The sequence below is a fragment of the Rattus rattus genome, chromosome 12 (assembly GCF_011064425.1).
Source record: "Rattus rattus isolate New Zealand chromosome 12, Rrattus_CSIRO_v1, whole genome shotgun sequence".
NCBI classification, from domain to species: domain Eukaryota; kingdom Metazoa; phylum Chordata; class Mammalia; order Rodentia; family Muridae; genus Rattus; species Rattus rattus.
The window spans coordinates 64,385,203-64,401,812 of record NC_046165.1 but is presented as its reverse complement, the minus strand read 5'-3'; the positions used below and the strand labels follow the sequence as shown (position 1 = coordinate 64,401,812).

General features: G+C 47.6%; 1 protein-coding gene across 1 annotated transcript in view; it reads right to left on the bottom strand.

The window, feature by feature from the left end:
- Atp8a2 (ATPase phospholipid transporting 8A2) overlaps positions 1-16,610 on the bottom strand; it is a 492,798-nt gene that overhangs the window by 333,567 nt on the left and 142,621 nt on the right. Inside the window, exons 17-23 of the mRNA XM_032917468.1 lie at positions 15,180-15,285; positions 14,483-14,565; positions 13,414-13,463; positions 10,865-10,934; positions 8,618-8,702; positions 6,928-7,067; positions 4,707-4,845 (exon numbers count right to left, since the gene is read on the bottom strand). Of these exons, the coding sequence (XP_032773359.1) occupies positions 4,707-4,845; positions 6,928-7,067; positions 8,618-8,702; positions 10,865-10,934; positions 13,414-13,463; positions 14,483-14,565; positions 15,180-15,285 (673 nt within the window). The remainder of the gene's footprint in view (positions 1-4,706; positions 4,846-6,927; positions 7,068-8,617; positions 8,703-10,864; positions 10,935-13,413; positions 13,464-14,482; positions 14,566-15,179; positions 15,286-16,610) is intronic.

The window sequence follows — 16,610 nt, the reverse complement described above, 5'->3', positions numbered from 1 at the left end:
CTTTAAACTCTTATGATCTTACAAGTTTATTTTAAATAAAAAAAACCTCATTACATAATTAAACATATAAAATGATTAGAAGTTTACTGTTAAAAAAGCAATCAGCTCTGGCGCCTGCTCAGACTGCTAGTGTCTATGCGCAGCCTGTTCCTTCAGAGGGGATAAGTCCTCATTCCCAGGTAAAGTGGGGACAGCCAGCTCACACTGATAGCGCAGGTTCTGACTGGAAGCTCACAAGACATGGCCAGGTAAGCACATCCTTCCATGGGCAAGGGTCCCTGAGGAGGCCTAAATGTCTGAGGGAAAGGTGCCCCGGAACCAGGTTCTGTGAGGAAGCCTCTGCTCCTGGGACCTCTAGGTGATGGGCCTTTGCCTGGACCTTCTGATTCCTACTGGAGTAGCTAGCCTATGAGACAATCTTGTATCATGGTGCCTAACAATGGTTTTTATCCATCCACATGCAGGTATTCATTGACCAAATTCTCTGGGAAATAATTGAGACCCTCCAACACAATACACTTTTGGAGGTTGGCACCATGCTAAGTCTGGAGTTGCTGTGATCTGAGGATGTGCGGTCAGGAAGGTGAGCCTCTTTCCAATCTTTCAAACATGTCTCCATAGAAATCTACATTTGGTCCTTCAGTCCTTCCCCTAACTCTTCCGTTGGGATCTCCAGGCTCAGACTAATGGTGGACTGTAAGTATCTGCATCTGTATTGGTCAGGTCCTTGTGGAGCCTCCCCAGGAACAGCCATGCCAGGCTCCTGTCTGCGAGCACTTCTTGGCATCAGCAACAGTGTAGGGGGTCTCTTACATCTCTGTTCCATTCTTTTGTCCCCATCTTTCCTTTGGACAGGAACATTCCGGAGTTAAAATTTTTGAGATTCATAGGTGGCCCCATCCCTCAGCTGGTGGCCGTGCCTATCTACTTGAGTGACTGATGTGGGAGTGGGTGGATGGGTGGCAGAGCACCCTTATAAAGGCAAAGGGGAGTGTAGAGGGCTGCAATAACATTCGCCACCACTAGATGGCGCTGGCTTCCACTGCGCCCACGTGGAAGGCCAGGATAGATTCTGCCATTGCAAGATAGCGTCAGCTTCCCGCGCCAGCCGGCCCCTTTCAGGAAGTTTACATGCGCATGTGCAAGAGTGCCTTCGTGCCAGGTCTTTGCCCATTCCGGGGCGTGCCTGATGAGGTCATGAGTAAGCAACCAATCAGGTGTGGATGTGCGGCATTAGGGGGTTTTATAAGCGCACCATGTTGGCGTGGCAAAGGGGCTTCTCCATAAGATAGAAATAAAGCATTGACATATAGCAAGGATTTCTATGTCCGTGCTTCTTCTGGCGTGGGGAGGTGAGTGGGACAGGGAGGGGGGGGAGGGAGAGGGAGGGTATGAAGGAAGGGACAAAGGTTGGTGGAGGGGTAACGAGGAAGGGATAGCATTTGAAATGTAAACAAATAAAATTATTAAAAATAAATAAATAAATAAATAAATAAATAAATAAATAAATAAATAATAAGACATCTAGATTTGGATGTGTTTGGGAATATGAGTTTGCCTTCCACTTTCTCCCCAAAGGGGAATGCTACTTGGGAGAGCTGTAATGCTTTAGTTTGGTAAGTTTTTTTTTAGGGTGAAATGTTATTTTATTGTCTTAAAATCACACCCTGCTCTACGATCCGCAGCAGACTATGTTTTCTTTCTCTGCGTGTTGATCAAACCCAGTAGTGAGGAGAGTAAGTGCCTTCCTGGTGTGCTGTTTACTTCAACCCCAGAAGTCACCTCAGGGGGGTCGCTCTCAGTCATGATGGCTGGCTTACGGATTTCTGGATTAAAGAGCCAGACCTCGATTTACAAGAGTGGATAGACTTCTTTACCTGGCCCTTCTCCAAGAGTTGATCTCATTTCATCCAAAACCGTTAGAAACCGAGGGCAGCAAACTCGGGTTGGGGCTCCCAGTTAACTGAGTTAAATGTCCCAGGTCTTCTGAGGGCAAGCAGTCTATGACAATTTTCTGAGCACAATCCAACTTCATTTTCCAAAGGAAACCGAACAGCTTCATCTGCTTCTCCTCAGAAGCCTTTAGCTTTCTCTTTACCTTCAGGCCTTGCTAGTCATTCATCACCCTCCTCCCACTGCCACCCTGGGAAGAAAGTACTTAGAGGGCTCTCGGTAAAGCCTTTGTGTACCTTCGCTTGTCAAATAGCATTTTGCTTAAATTGCAAACTATAAAATAAAGCAGAAACCCAGGGTTTAAAAATTACAGCTTGCTTCGGCAGCTGTTGTTCAAATAAAAGGCTCCCAGTAAACCTTTTCACATTAGTGACAGCGAGTTTCTAACCGTCTGGGTCGCCTGGAGTCGTGGTCGTGGGAGGTCCCTGGGGATGGAGAGTTAGTCCAACATACAGGGGAACGATTAGTCAAAATATCCCCCCTTTTGTAAGTGAGAAATCAAATATAGACCTTCCTTCTGGAGCTAATCTGAGAACTTCCAGGAGGGAAGAAAGCATTTGTGAAATGTTAAATGGGACCCAGGGACCCACCCTCAGAGCCTCAGAGCTTCCCGGCACTGCAGTTAAGATGGTCGGCAACTCTGTTAAGTGTTACCTCCCTGTTTTTAATTCTGAAATTTGTTTTATGACATGTTTATTTGTCTATTAAATTTGGGGATTTTAAATTATTTCATTTCTTTTTGTTTTAAAACACTTTCTGGTTTTAACGAGAGAAATAATGACGTCCCCTTGACATGACTTAAACAGCCTCAGTGACAGCACTGGATTTCCTAGGCATGAGGATGGTGGAGTAGCAAAGACACAAGCTGAACTCTGACTCTGGGCATTGGTCCAGTGCTTCTTTTGCTGGAGTTCAGCATGGACATCCAGATGCGCTCCAGCAGAACCCAGGACCCTCCTCATGTTAGCGTTATCAAGCCTTTCCGTTAAGATGACCAGCTACCCGCTTGAAGTTTGCAACTTTACACATTAATGATGCATTTCACTCAGGATGTGAGAAAATGGGGAATGCGACCCTGATACCATTTTCGCTTGAAGGTTAAGCACATTTTTCTAATCACGGTAAGAGGCAGCAAGCATCACTCCTCAGGGCCTTGCTCAGCTTGCTATGCCGTCTGTGAACGGGGCTCGTAGGTTGCATCATAGAAAACTCTGTTTAAAGCCAAAATTGGAGAAGGAGCAACCTACAGATATATGTGGAAAACAGTACTCAAGAGGCAAATGTCATCCCTTCATTTGAAATAGCTGCTGGCACATCACAGGCCTTTAGGCTTGAAGGTTCACTGTCTAGTGAAAGCACTGGGTCTGTAGAGAGCAGTCATCACACCCTTGTCCAAAATCACACACGTGCGTGATGGACAGGAGCTCAGATCTACACACAGAGGTCGCTGTCTCAGAGACTCAATGAAAACTCTTCCTGTTCTAACTAACACCAGGTGTTTGGGAGTCTAAAACGCATGTAGTTAGCAATTAGCTCGGATTTAAAAAACCATTCGTGGAATTTACCTATTTTTAAAATAAAAATCGCCCTCATGGGAAGGTACTGTCTGCAGCCGAGGCTGGACAGCTGAATCCAACGAGAAAGGCATGACGAAAGCCTCCACTGCAGTGAGGACAGGAGCCTGAGGAACCCGTTCTGAGGTCCTGGACCTGAGGCTCCTAACGTGACTCTTCTAAAGTGAGCTAGGAAGAGAATGTCCGCGCATCAGGAAGCTATGTAATTCTTGGGTTTTATTGTCCTTTGTCTTTTTTGGCAGTGCTGGGGATTTGCATGCGCTGGGCCAGCATGCTCTCCCACTGGTTACATCTCCAGCTCACAGGTTTTTCAAATCTACGTATTCATTTTATTATAAAAACGCCAGGTCTTTGGGGCTGCAGAGATGGCTCGGTGGTTAAGAGCACTGGCTGCTCTTCTAGAGATCCCAAGTTCAGTTCATATGGCAGCTCACAACTGTCTGTAACTCCAGTTCCAGGGGATCCGACACCCTCACACAGACAAACATGCAGGCAAAACATAAATGCACATAACATAAAAATAAAAACAAATAAATCATTTTTAAAAATGCCAGGTCTCATGAGGCCATAACTCCAGAGACCCAGGTGGTTTAAAATTAACTGAAAGCCTCTCCCATCCCAAGTCTCTGGAACTTTCTGGAGGTTCCCCCAGCCCTACCCTTGGCAGCTGCGTATTTCCAATTATTCTCCTGGCCCTCGGGGCTTCTCTCCAGTTTCCTGATCCTGCCCCCTTTCCACTTCCCCTCCCCTCTCACACTCCTCCCTCAGCTTCCCTTGATTATTTTGTTCTCCCTTCTAAGTGGGACTGAAGTGCCCTCAATTGAGCCTTCCTTATTGTTTAACCTCCTAGTGTCTGCGGAGTATATCATGGGTTTTCTGTACTTTATGTGACTCCTGTATGTGTCTTTGTGTTTGTCTATCCCTGTCTCTCTGTCTGTCTCTGTCTGCCTGTCTGTCTGCCTCTCTCTCTCTCTCTCTCTCTCTCTCTCTCTCTCTCTCTCTCCCCTCCCCCCTCCCTCCCTCTGTATGTGTACATTTATAATAGTCAGAATAGACTCATATGAGCATATCATTGGATTCTTGGTAGATCTTTGAAACAAAAGAGAGATGAATAAACTACACTTAAAGAACACAAATTTTTACAAAAACCAGCATGGAGAATTTTAGGAAACTGATTACCAATATTAATTGCAGTTTCTTGCTTGTCTCCTGTCAACACCCATATTTTGATTTCTGCCTTCAACAGAGTAGCTATGGTTTCTGGAACCCCGGCTTGAAGACGATCTTCGATGGCTGTAGCTCCAAGTAGCAGTAAATTCTAGGTCAGAAAATACCATCAGTTAAAGGACAGTTCATCCTTAAGAACAGAGACTCTGGCATCCCTGACAGGGTTCTTTCCCATTACTGACACCCAGGTCTGAAACATTCACAGACCATTCACCATGTTGAGCTGCTCAAGGCAATCCCATCAATCATTCTGTGGTACTTGGGTATCAGGTTTAGTTTTGTGAACTTGACTCAGGCTAGAATCACTTGGGAAGAAGAGCCTCGGTTGAGAAAATGCCTCTATCAGATTGGCCTATAGGCAGGTCTCTGGGGCATTTTCTTGATGGATGGTTACACTGGGAGAGCCCACGTCCCTGTAGGCAGTGCCACTCTTCAGCAGGTGGCCTCGAGTTCTACAGAAAGTGGTCTGTGTAAGCCATAGGGAGCAAGCATCTAAGCAGCATTCCTCCATGGTCTCTGCTTCAGTCCCTACCTTGAGCTCCTGCTCTGACGTCCCTCCACTGCAAGTGAAATCTTGACTGATGTGTACTCTTTGACCTGAGCATAGCTATGTCAAGGACCCATGCTTCAAACAAAAACTAGAGATTGCAAAGTAAAGTGGAATTATAAAGCTAGGAAAGGAGTGAGAATGGACAGCAGGTGATGGCTTTCAAACTACAGGAACAAGAAAGCAGGTAGTTCAGAGGTTTGCTGACATGATCCAAATAGACTGAAATCAAGCTTCCAGACTGTGGGGGCACTGAAATGAATGCAAAGTGACCTAACGTACTGGAATACACAGAAAAGAAAAACACCAACACAGAAACCAAAGTAAGCAGCAAAAGGACAGCAAAGGTGAAGCATGGACATCACTTGAGTGTGGAAAACTGTCCACAGGCACATGTCCACCCAGCATGGAACTCATGGGTTGAGCCAATGTTCTCTCTACTCTCAGGCAAAGCTAAAGAATCACTAATGCTTATATACTGATGTGAGTGAGAGAATGAGTGTGTGTGTGTGTGTGTGTGTGTGTGTGTGTGTGTGTGTGCCCACATAGGCCTTCAGTATTTTCTTAGCTGCCATTTTCTCACTACTCCTTGTTTTGAGACAGGGTCTCTCAAAAGCTTAGAACTTGACACACACATTAAGCTGACTAACTTTCAAGCTTATATACTGATGTGAGTGAGAGAGAATGTGTGTGTGTGTGTGTGTGTGTGTGTGTGTGTGTGTGTGTGTGTGTGTGTGTGTGTGTGTGTGTGTGTGTGTGTGTGTGTGTGCCCACATAGGCCTTCAGTATTTTCTTAGCTGCCATTTTCTCACTACTCCTTGTTTTGAGACAGGGTCTCTCAAAAGCTTAGAACTTGACACACACATTAAGCTGACTAACTTTCAAGTCCAAGAGACTCTTTTGTCTCCACCCTCTCCAGAACTGGGTCACCAGCAGGTGCCAATCATACTCTTTTTTTTTTTTAATTCAGGTTTAGGGGATCGGACTTCAGTCCTTGTATTCGTGAGGCAAGTACTTTACAGACAAGCCATCTCTTTAGCCCACTAATGCTAGTTTTGACCACTAGGATTTCATTAATACCCGAATGACAGTGACTAGACCTTTCAGACAGCCTAACCTGAGAATATTCCTAAGCAAAGGAATGATGAAACACTGAGAGTCCATGTACTGGCTGGTTCTGTGTGTCAGCTTGACACAAGCTGAAGTTATCACAGAGAGGGGAGCTTCCCTTGAGGAAACGCCTCCATGAGATCCAGCTGTAAGGCATTTTCTCAATCAAGGGGAGATGGCCCATTGTGGGTTCTATAAGAGAGCAAGCTGAGCAAGCCAGGGGGAAGAAATTCCTCCATGGCTTCTGCATCCACTCCTGCCCTTGTAAGTTCTTGTCTTGACTTCCTTGGATGATGAACAGCAATATGGAAGTGTAAGCTGAATAAACCCTTTCCTCCCCAACTTGCTTCTTGGTCATGGTGTTTGTGCAGGAGTAGAAACCCTGACTAAGACAGTCCACAAAGACATCCAGAGAGAACGTCATTATCCCAAGACAACAAATGGATGCCCATTCAAAGACTTCACTCAACAAAGAGTCATCCTTCACTAGGCTGACTCTTCGTCTTATGTACTTACCTTCTCGATGATCTCATAGCACTCCTCTAGCCTCTGGGCTCTGTCCTTCAGAATGATGCTGGCCTCTTGATAGACTTTCAGCCACTCCTCATACTCATTCTCAGAGAGATCTGCATAGGCCACACACAGGGTCCGCAGGCCTGCAAGGCGGCCACAGGTAAGTGATGAGGCACAGAACACACCACCTCCTAGGGGACATCACACCACCTCCTAGGGGACATCACACCACCTCCTAGGAGACATCACACCACCTCCTAGGGGACATCACACCATCTCCTAGGGGACATCACACCACCTCCTAGGGGACACCACACCACCTCCTAAGGGACATCATACCACCTCCTAGGGGACATCACACCATCTCCTAGGGGACATCACACCACCTCCTAGGGGACACCACACCACCTCCTAGGGGACACCACACCACCTCCTAGGGGACATCACACCACCTCCTAGGGGACATCACTTTTTGTGTCAGAGTGTTCTAAAATCAAAGAGGCCACCTGCTTCTTAGGTTCCTCTATCTTAACATTCACAGAGATACAAAGGGAAATTTAAGGTTGCCTACTGCAACTGTTAACATTGATTGTTAGCTCGATAGGATGCAGAGTCATCTAGGGAAACAACGGACATGTCTGGGAGGGCGTTCCAAGGTACAGGTGGGGATGCCCATTCAGACTGTAAGCGGCCCATCTCCATGGGCTCTGTCCTGTGTCCCACACTGAATCAGAAGCAGAGAGATGTGTGAGTCAGCCTTCACCTCGCTCTGCTTCCCAAGATGCAATGCGAACAGCTGCCCCCAGCTCCTGTCACCATGCCTTCCCCGTGATAGACTCTACCCTCACTCTCCGAGCCAAAACAAACCCCTTCTTTCTCAGGAAGCCTTTGCCAAGTATCTTGCTGCAGCATTGAGAAGAATAACTCACACTCTCCCCCAGGCTTTCATATAAAGTAGCATAAACTGCCCTTCCCATAAATTTAGGAGCATATGAGATCCCATGAGCACAGTTCCCACTGCAGAGAGGTACGGAATCTGTGTGGCTCACATGTATGTGTGCCACAGGCAGCCAGGAAGCAAAGGAGCCAGGAAGCACATTTCAAGACATCAATAAAAAGCCTATTGTGCTGTGTTATAGAAGAGCTTGGCTCTCGGGCAGCCATGCCCTCACATGTGTGCACATGTGTCTAGACACGGAAGCATACCACCGTGAGAGAGCAGCACTCAGCATTTAAGCACCCATCATCACATTCTTTAGCAGGAAAATATGACGTCACCTCATCCAAAGGCTTCCAGAGAGTTCCTTTCCTGCTCACTGTGAGCAGGGGGGATTAGTATCTGCTTAAGTCCTGGACAAATGATAGCACGAGGTCAGGGAAATGACCCCTAGAGTATCCAAGGAAAGGGACAACTGTGATTCTAATTTCTCTGGGTCAGCTGCCTTCTGTTTTAGGGCAACTTGTGACCTAGCAGAGTCCAACACAGGTAACGGAGTTTGGGCTCTGCCATTTACTTCCTCACTGTCACGGACTGTGTGAGGGGAAAGCAGCTGAAAAACCAGTCCTGGGAAGCGAGTCAGTTCTATAAGAAGCACACCTCTGTCGGAACGCAGGCCTGCCCACCCGTGCAGCAGCCACCGCACAGGACACCGCATCTGCAGGGTCAAAGGCAGGATCTCAAAATTTCACTTACCCTCTGTGGCAAAATATTCCAGATGGCATAATGTCTCCTCCATGTACTTTGAGTCTTTTGAAAGTCTTTCAAAGATTACATTATCCTGTGAAAGGGAGAAACATTCCCTGAGACTGGCAGAGCGCAGAGGACATCTGCCAGTGGGCACGCTAAAGAAGGCTCTCTTTCGAGTCTATGTAATGAACATGAAAAAACTTGACTGAGCAGAGAGGAGCTGTCGGTTGGGCCAAACACGAGCTTTGTAAAATGCATACAGCAATACCAAAAGCTGCTGTGTATCTTAAAAAATTCAAAAAGGAACAACAATGGGGGTGGGGACTGCGAGCAGAGACCCGTTCAAGGCTGCTACAATGCCCACATTTGCACACATCTGCAAACCTCAGACTCTGGGCTTTGCACAGGCTGAGCACCCACTGTCTGAATGGAACTGCTTCAGACTTGGGGGATCTTCAGAATTTGGAGTAGATGTGTATAGCTATGACGTGATATCTCAGAGATGGGGGCAGGGGTCTCAGTCTAAACCTTTTATGTTTCCTGTCTACCTATTCACACAGCCTGAAAGTAACTTTCTATCTTTCCCATGGCTACATTTAGGCTGGAACTGACACTGTGAGGTCAGCTGCAGAACTTTATACTTTATCATGGCACGCCTGGAAAGTTTTGGATTGGTATTTTTTTAATTTATTGCTTGTGTGTGTGTGTCTCTGTGTGTGTGTCTGTCTGTCTCTGTCTCTGTCTCTCTGTCTCTCTGTCTCTCTCTGTGTCTGTCTGTCTCTGTCTCTCTCTCTGTCTCTCTGTCTCTCTGTTTGTGTGTCTGTCTGTCTCTCTCTCTCTCTCTGTCTCTCTCTCTCTGTGTCTGTCTCTCTATCTCTGTCTCTCTGTCTCTCTGTCTGTGTGTGTGTGTGTGTGTGTGTGTGTGTGTGTGTGTGATGTGTCACAGCAAGAGAGCCCGGGGTCAGAGGACAACCTGCAGGAGTCACTCTCTCCTTCCACATGAATCTAAGGGTTGACCCAGTGTGGTCAGACTTGCAGCAAGCACCCCAGCTGCAGAGTCATCTTCTCAGCCCTCATTTGGGATTCTTGTTTGTCTGAGGCAGGATCTCACAGGAGCTCACAAAAATCTGCTTGCCTCTGCCTCCCAAGTGCTGGAATTATAGGTGTGAGCCACCATCCCCCGCTAATTTGTTTTTTAATTAGCGTGCTCGCGCTGTAACGTCTTTATGCAGAAGCAAAAAGAGTAACCCACATCCGCACACCATAGGTTATTCAAATACAATCTGCCAACAACAGAAGACCCACAGCCAAGGAGACCATAGGCCTGGAGCTTTCGCTTCTGACTCACGCTGGATGAGAAACACCAAGTTTGGCGCAGCCGGTCCCTCACACTGACAAGCCTGAATGGTTGCTTGTGTGCTCCTGGGAGTCCACTGTGTAAGGCAGCATCTCAATACATCAATTTTTTTTAAACTAGTTTGTTGGAGGAGGGGGCCGGCTTGGGCAGAACTAACCATGAAGAATTCGATGGGCGTTGGCAGCGTTCCCTGCCTACACTCTCCTGCTTCCATAGCCTTTCTCTTCCAGCTGCTGCAGCTACAATACCCGGCACACAAACAGAGCCTAAAAACAAGGTCGCTGTGACACCATGACCTCGGTGGCCTTAACTAAAGCCGCCTTATCATAAAAGTAGAATTCTTTTTGTTGGGCCAAATGGAATTCCTTTAAAGGCTACATACAGTGTTTATCAACAAACAGACCCGATCGTAATGTATCCATAGCCATGGTGAGAAAGGTGAGAAACCTGTGAAACTCACCACTGATCCAGGCTCAGTATCTCACTCCTTAGGACACTGGCCAAAAAGAGCTGTAAAAATAGATCTACTTGTGGACATGGCTTCTGTCTCCGTAGCAAGAACAGCTGCTAAGGAGCAAGCGACGTGAGAGGACAGACCAATGATCACAGATCAACATGGTGCCATCACCAGACGTGGTGGCAAAACCAGATCTGGAATCCCCACTCCAAGGATTCTGTGTCCAAAGCTCACTCCTGCTAAAAGTGGGTTGTGTCTGCCCACTGCCCACTCTCATCTAACGCCACCTTGAACCTGTGCTCCTAGTGTCTTGCTAGGACTGTCTTTCAGTTCTGGCAGGCCAGGAGGGATACATGAGCAGCAGTTTGGAAAGCAATACATTGGCAAAGCGGCCTCCAAGAGGTTGGCCGAGCCCCTCCCCCACACCGCTGACACTTACCGCTCCCTTGCAGTAAAGTCGAAGTTGTCCCGACGGCATTCGAACAATGACAGACATTCTTTTTCTGTCGCTGTAATAGTATAGAAAAAGAAAGAAAAGAAGAAACAGGAAGGGAAAGTCATCATAGTTCACTTTATAGGACCCGGGCGCAAAACGTGTGGAGCCTAGAAATGTCAAGGTCCACTTCTCAATAGATTTTTTTCCTCAAAGGAAAGCTTCAACTGTAGACTTTGCTCATGTGTACCAAGTGGACAGGCGCTGTATGCCTTGCCCTGCCGTAAGGACTCGCTCACGGCATGGCTGTTTGCAAGTGAGCCAGAAATGAAACATTTGCCCATGTGCTATTGCACGGCGAATCAGTCAACCCATTCCGGTCACCAGAGCCGTCCTTCGCAAATAGCAAAGTGGGAGACCGAACACGCCTTGTAAGCACCTTGTACGGCTGCTTTTAATGGGTCAAGGAGATTAACAATTCCTAGACCCGCCTCACCCAGCACCAGGCAAACCCTCTCCTCCCACTGCTGCACAATTCCCTCCTTACACACTTGTGATCAGGGTGAAGCTCACAGGCTAAGGCTCAGTGCCTTCTGCTGCCTGAGGTCCTCCCAGCACAGTGCTGAGCCAATCCCCACCGACCCTCTCATGCACCACCAAGCTCAAGCACCCGGGACCCACATCCTGCTCCCCAGCGGGTTCTGCTCTGTGCTTCGCCCTCACTTCCTCCCGCTGGAATGCTTCCCCGCACCTGCAGCCAGTCTGACCCACAGCACGCTCCACGTGGAGCCCTCATCCTCTCTCGGCGTCCAGAGGTTGGGTGTCCTTAGCAATGTCACCTAAGCCGTTTCTGTTTCTTAATGCACGAAGCAGATGACCACAGACTACTCCAAGGAAATCTTACGGAAGGAAATGGTGTCAGCAAAATGATGCCTCCATTAAAAATAACCAGGAGCTGCAACCACAATCGGCGCTCCTTCTCACTCCTGCTCGCCCATCCCTTTAAACACTAGACCCTGGCGTTTCCACCCACAGTCCTGTTATTAGCGTATCCCTTTCCGATTCCTTCTTGTCTGGCTGTTAACAGCTGGCCACAGTTAGTGCAGCACAGAGTAGCAATTTCCACAGGAGATGCATTAGGGGCCAGAGAGATGGCTCGGCTCAGTGGGCAAAGTGCCCACAGTGTAAGCATGAGGACTGCAGAGCAGATCGACAGCTTCCCCTTTAAAGCATGATGTCGCGTATCTATAACCCCAAGGCCCGGAGAATGGCAACAGGCAGCTCTACAGGGTGGTTTCTAGGCTCTGTGAGAGACTGTGATGGCTACCTGTCTCAAACGACTAAGCTAAGCTGGAGGTGACAGATTTCTACTTCTGGCCCCCACGTGCACACGCATGGGAGAGCACACACACCCATGCAACACGCATACACATACGAAAGAGAATGAAGAAAAGGAGACAAAACGTCTGAGGAGCTGGATGCTTGGCTGGAAGCCCCACACAGGCACACTGCCACCATGCCTACATGAACTGCCACCATCATCAGCCACTCTGTGGCTTACCTGACCCCAAGGGCTTCTCACCCACAGGGCCAAGCTCACAGCTCTCAGCTAAGCATCAGGTGGGAAAACTTTTCCTCTGTGACGCTATAAAGTCACCGCCCCTTTCAAGCCATTTGTGAACAATTTGACAAAGATGCCTAGGAAACTAAGTATTTTCTTTCTTTCCTTTTTGAGACTATCCTGGAACTCACTACGTAGCTCATGCTGGTCTCGAACTTGGTGATCCTCCTACCTCAGTTTTTCCAGACGTTGGCATTACCTGCCTGAGCCACCACGCCCAGCCCCATCTATTTCCAATGATCAGGAAAGGGTGGTCTCCAGACCAAAGACAACAGGACTTTGCTATAGTACCGGAAGGCAGTTCTGCTCACGCCATTCTGCAAGGCTGCCCCTCTGCCTAGTACTGATCGTCAGTGTGTAAGGAGAGAGAGACATGATGAGAGGATCATCAGACTCGCGCCTCAGAATAAACTATGAACGCCCTGAGAGCGCCAGAGAATCTGACAAATATCCCCAGGTCTTAAAGAAACTTCTGGGTGTGACGGCTTTAGGACAGGCCTGGGAGGGCGGCCTCACGGAGGCCCAAGAGGGTAAACTGACCACATCTGCTCTGTGCTCACATGTTAGTTTCTTGCTCAGACAGAGATGCAGACCTGACCTCACAGAACCTGGCCCGAGACAATGAAGCCAACGCCCTCACCACATTCTCTGAGACTTGCACACATCTGCGGCTGCTGATGTAAGGACACCCAGCTCTAGGAGGCCAAAGGCAAAGGAAGCTGCGAAGGTTTAACACTGCTCTGAGAAGAAAGAGTGGCCGACTGAACCCTCCTTAATGGAACCCTGGATTCTAAGATGAGGGCTGTCTGGGAGGGGCACTTACCATGATTAATGCCTAAATAGAAATTGTGCCACACAATGAGTAAAATCTGCAGGCAAAGCAGTTAAGTATATATGAAATGTCTCATGTCAAAAATATCAAAGAGAAACATACCTAGAAAATTCTAGAACATTGAGGATCCCAAATGTCTGTTCTTCTCCCATCTACAAAACAGAAAAAAGGGAGGCAGGGTTCTTACCTGAAGTGCAAAAATCTCAAAATCTCAAATCAATCACACCTCCTAATTACATACACAGACACACACAGATACACATGGACACATACAACAAGCTCTCTCTCTCTCTCCCCTCTCTCTCTCTCTCTCTCTCTCTCTGTCTCTGTCTCTCTCTCTGTCTCTGTCTCTCTCTCTCTGTCTCTGTCTCTGTCTCTGTCTCTGTCTCTCTCTCTCTCTCTCTCTCTCTCTCTCTCTCTCTCTCTCTCATTAGTTCTCTACACAGGCTTTTACAGACTGCACTGTGCTCTCACAGTCTGGTGGGCTCAGAGCGCCCTCTTCTGGTAAAAACTCTGATTTTTATTTTATTTTATTTTATTTTTTTCTTTTCCTTCTATGACAGGCTCCTAAATCCTGCGGTGTAGCCACTTCCAAGTGTGGAAAAGAAAAGGTCCAAGCTGCTTAGAACCATCCGAAACTGGATGCCAGCCCTGCATATGAAGGTAGGGACCCATGCATTCTTTTAAAGGTCTCTATATACACGTATACCAGTTACCTAACGTCTCCAGCAGGGTCTGAGCTGGGCCTCCACACACACTGTGAACCATCACACTGAGTTAGCATCATAGCCAGAAATGGATGCCCAGTAGCCTGAGGTCCCACTATGCAACCACAAGACTGATACCGCTACACTGGTGCAGGGCCTACCTTAGAAACAAGCAGACGTTACCTCTCAGCTTTAGGAAGACAGAGAGGAGACTGGCTCTAGTCCTCGCTACAGGTAATTTTATGGAAGTGAGGTGAGAGACTGTGAGGAAGCCTTTTAAAAGGAAAAATTACCACAGCCCCAAACACCAAGTTTATGCCACCACCTCCTGTGAGACTACGGTGTCTCCACAAAGTACTTCTAACCCATTTTCTCACTTACAAACAAATACAAAATTTTGCCATTGTATTTGCAATCAACACACTACTTCATAAACACCATCCTCCAAAGGGCTGGCCCCTTACCGCTTCGATGATGACCGAGTATGGCGTCCTCCCGGTAAACACGAAGCCAAGCTTCTTAGCGCCTTTGACCAAAGCAGCTTCATCTGCCAACAATAAGCCAACAGCACACAGGTTCACCCCTGGTCATGACAGAATTCTGCCAAATATCATGTTCATGCTAAAACCCATCGGGACTGATTAGGCCTGGTGTTAGTATACAAAAACAAAGACTTGAGATGGACAGACAGACGGATACACTCACTCTTCCTGACACCAGGGTTGGAAGTGGGTATTCCTACTGGCAGATGGCACACCAAAAGCTAAGTCCTTAGGACCACTTCAGCCATGCTGTGCTCGATCAGCTCAAGGAAAACTCCCAGATCTGTCGGCAAGGCTGTGCTTCCGGTGCAGGGCTGATTCAGACCAACAGGAAAGGAGCTCTGATGGCCCATGGGGGTGTGATGGGTGAGGCAGTCAAGGAGCCAGGCTGGATCTCTTTTAAGAGCATTGTCTGGCCCAAGATTTTGTACCAGGATGTGCAAGATAGCCTGGGCTCTTCCTTGCCAGCAGAGTAGCATGAGAGTTGGGACACCCTGGCACTAGCTCTCCTGGGCTTTAACACCCGTAATTCATGAACCGTGGAGAGGTCCAAGAATAGCTGAAGACACCGGGTCTCCAGGGGAAAGGCCAACCAGGCCCTTCTAGCAACAGCCCTCACCTGGAGACGAAGCCTGGTAGATAATTTCATCACCATCCTTCTCAGGGACGACGGTGTGACACACAGCCAGCAGGGTAAGGAACTCTTGTATGCAAGGGGCTGTGGGCTAAAAGCAGCAAGAACCAGTTAGCACCAGTTAGCCAGTCACCAGACTTGTAATTCATGGAGGATTCACGCCTTCACCCGCTCTAAGATCCAGTGACAGACAGGTCAGGCAAAGGGGCGCACAGCTTTGATCCCAGCACTTGGGAGGCAGAGATAGGAGGATTTCTGTGAGTCCAAGGCCAACCTGATCTACAAGATGAGCTCCAGGCTAGACAGGGAAACAGGATGAGACCTTGTCTCAAACCAAGAAAAAGAACTTTGCCATTTGCTTTGACAGAGTTCAGAGGCTCTGGCTAGCTGACTCTTGGCCAGAGGTTTTCACCTTCCTGATGCCACGACCCTCATGCTGTGGTGACCCAAACCATAAGATTACTTTTATAGCGACTTAGAACTGTAACTGACATTGCTATGAATCATAATGTGAATGCCTGCATTGTTCAATAGTCTTAGGAGACCCCTGTAAAAGGCTTGCTTAACCCCCGAAGGGGTCACAACTCACAGGCTGAGAACACTGCTCTGTGTCCACACACTTGCCCTCCACGGAGCCCACATCCTGCCACCCTGGTCCTCAAACGAGTCACATCTTTCTCAGTGTCCCTTCATGCCCACAGCTCTCTGCCTGCTTTCAGCAAGCTCTCCTGTGTAATGATTTAAGTCACTTCCCCCAAGCCCATTGCCTCGTACCTCAAAACATAGTCACCAGTGCCACCAGGAGGCGCTGTCCTCACCACCACTGTCTAGTATCCTGAATGTCTGATCTTTCTAGTATATACACCTAAAATCCCTGTTTAATCAAACTTTTCCTATCATCCCTTAAAAGAAAAAGAATTCTACAACAATGCCAAGCAACCAGAGCTTCCAGGGACTAAGCCACTACCCAAAGACTATACATGGACGGACCAGGGACTCTAACCTCATAGGTAGCAATGAATATCCTAGTAAGAGCACCAGTGGAAGGGGAAGCCCTGGGTCCTGCTAAGACTGAACCCCCAGTGAACTAGCCTGTCGGGGGGAGGGCGGCAATGGGGGGAGGGTGGGGAGGGGAACACCCATAAAGAAGGGAGGGGAGGGATTAGGGGATGTTTGCCCTGAAACCGGGAAAGGAATAACACTGAAATGTATATAAGAAATACTCAAGTTAATAAAAAATAATAATAATAATAATAATAAAGGAAAAAAACAGAAGGAGGGGTGAAAGGTTTCTAAGCAACCTTTTTTTTTAAATTTATTTTTATTTTATGTGTTTTGCCTGTTTTATGTGTATTTTACTGTATGTGTTTTGCTGTTTTGTTTTATGTGTATTTTTATTTTAAATGTTTTGTCTGA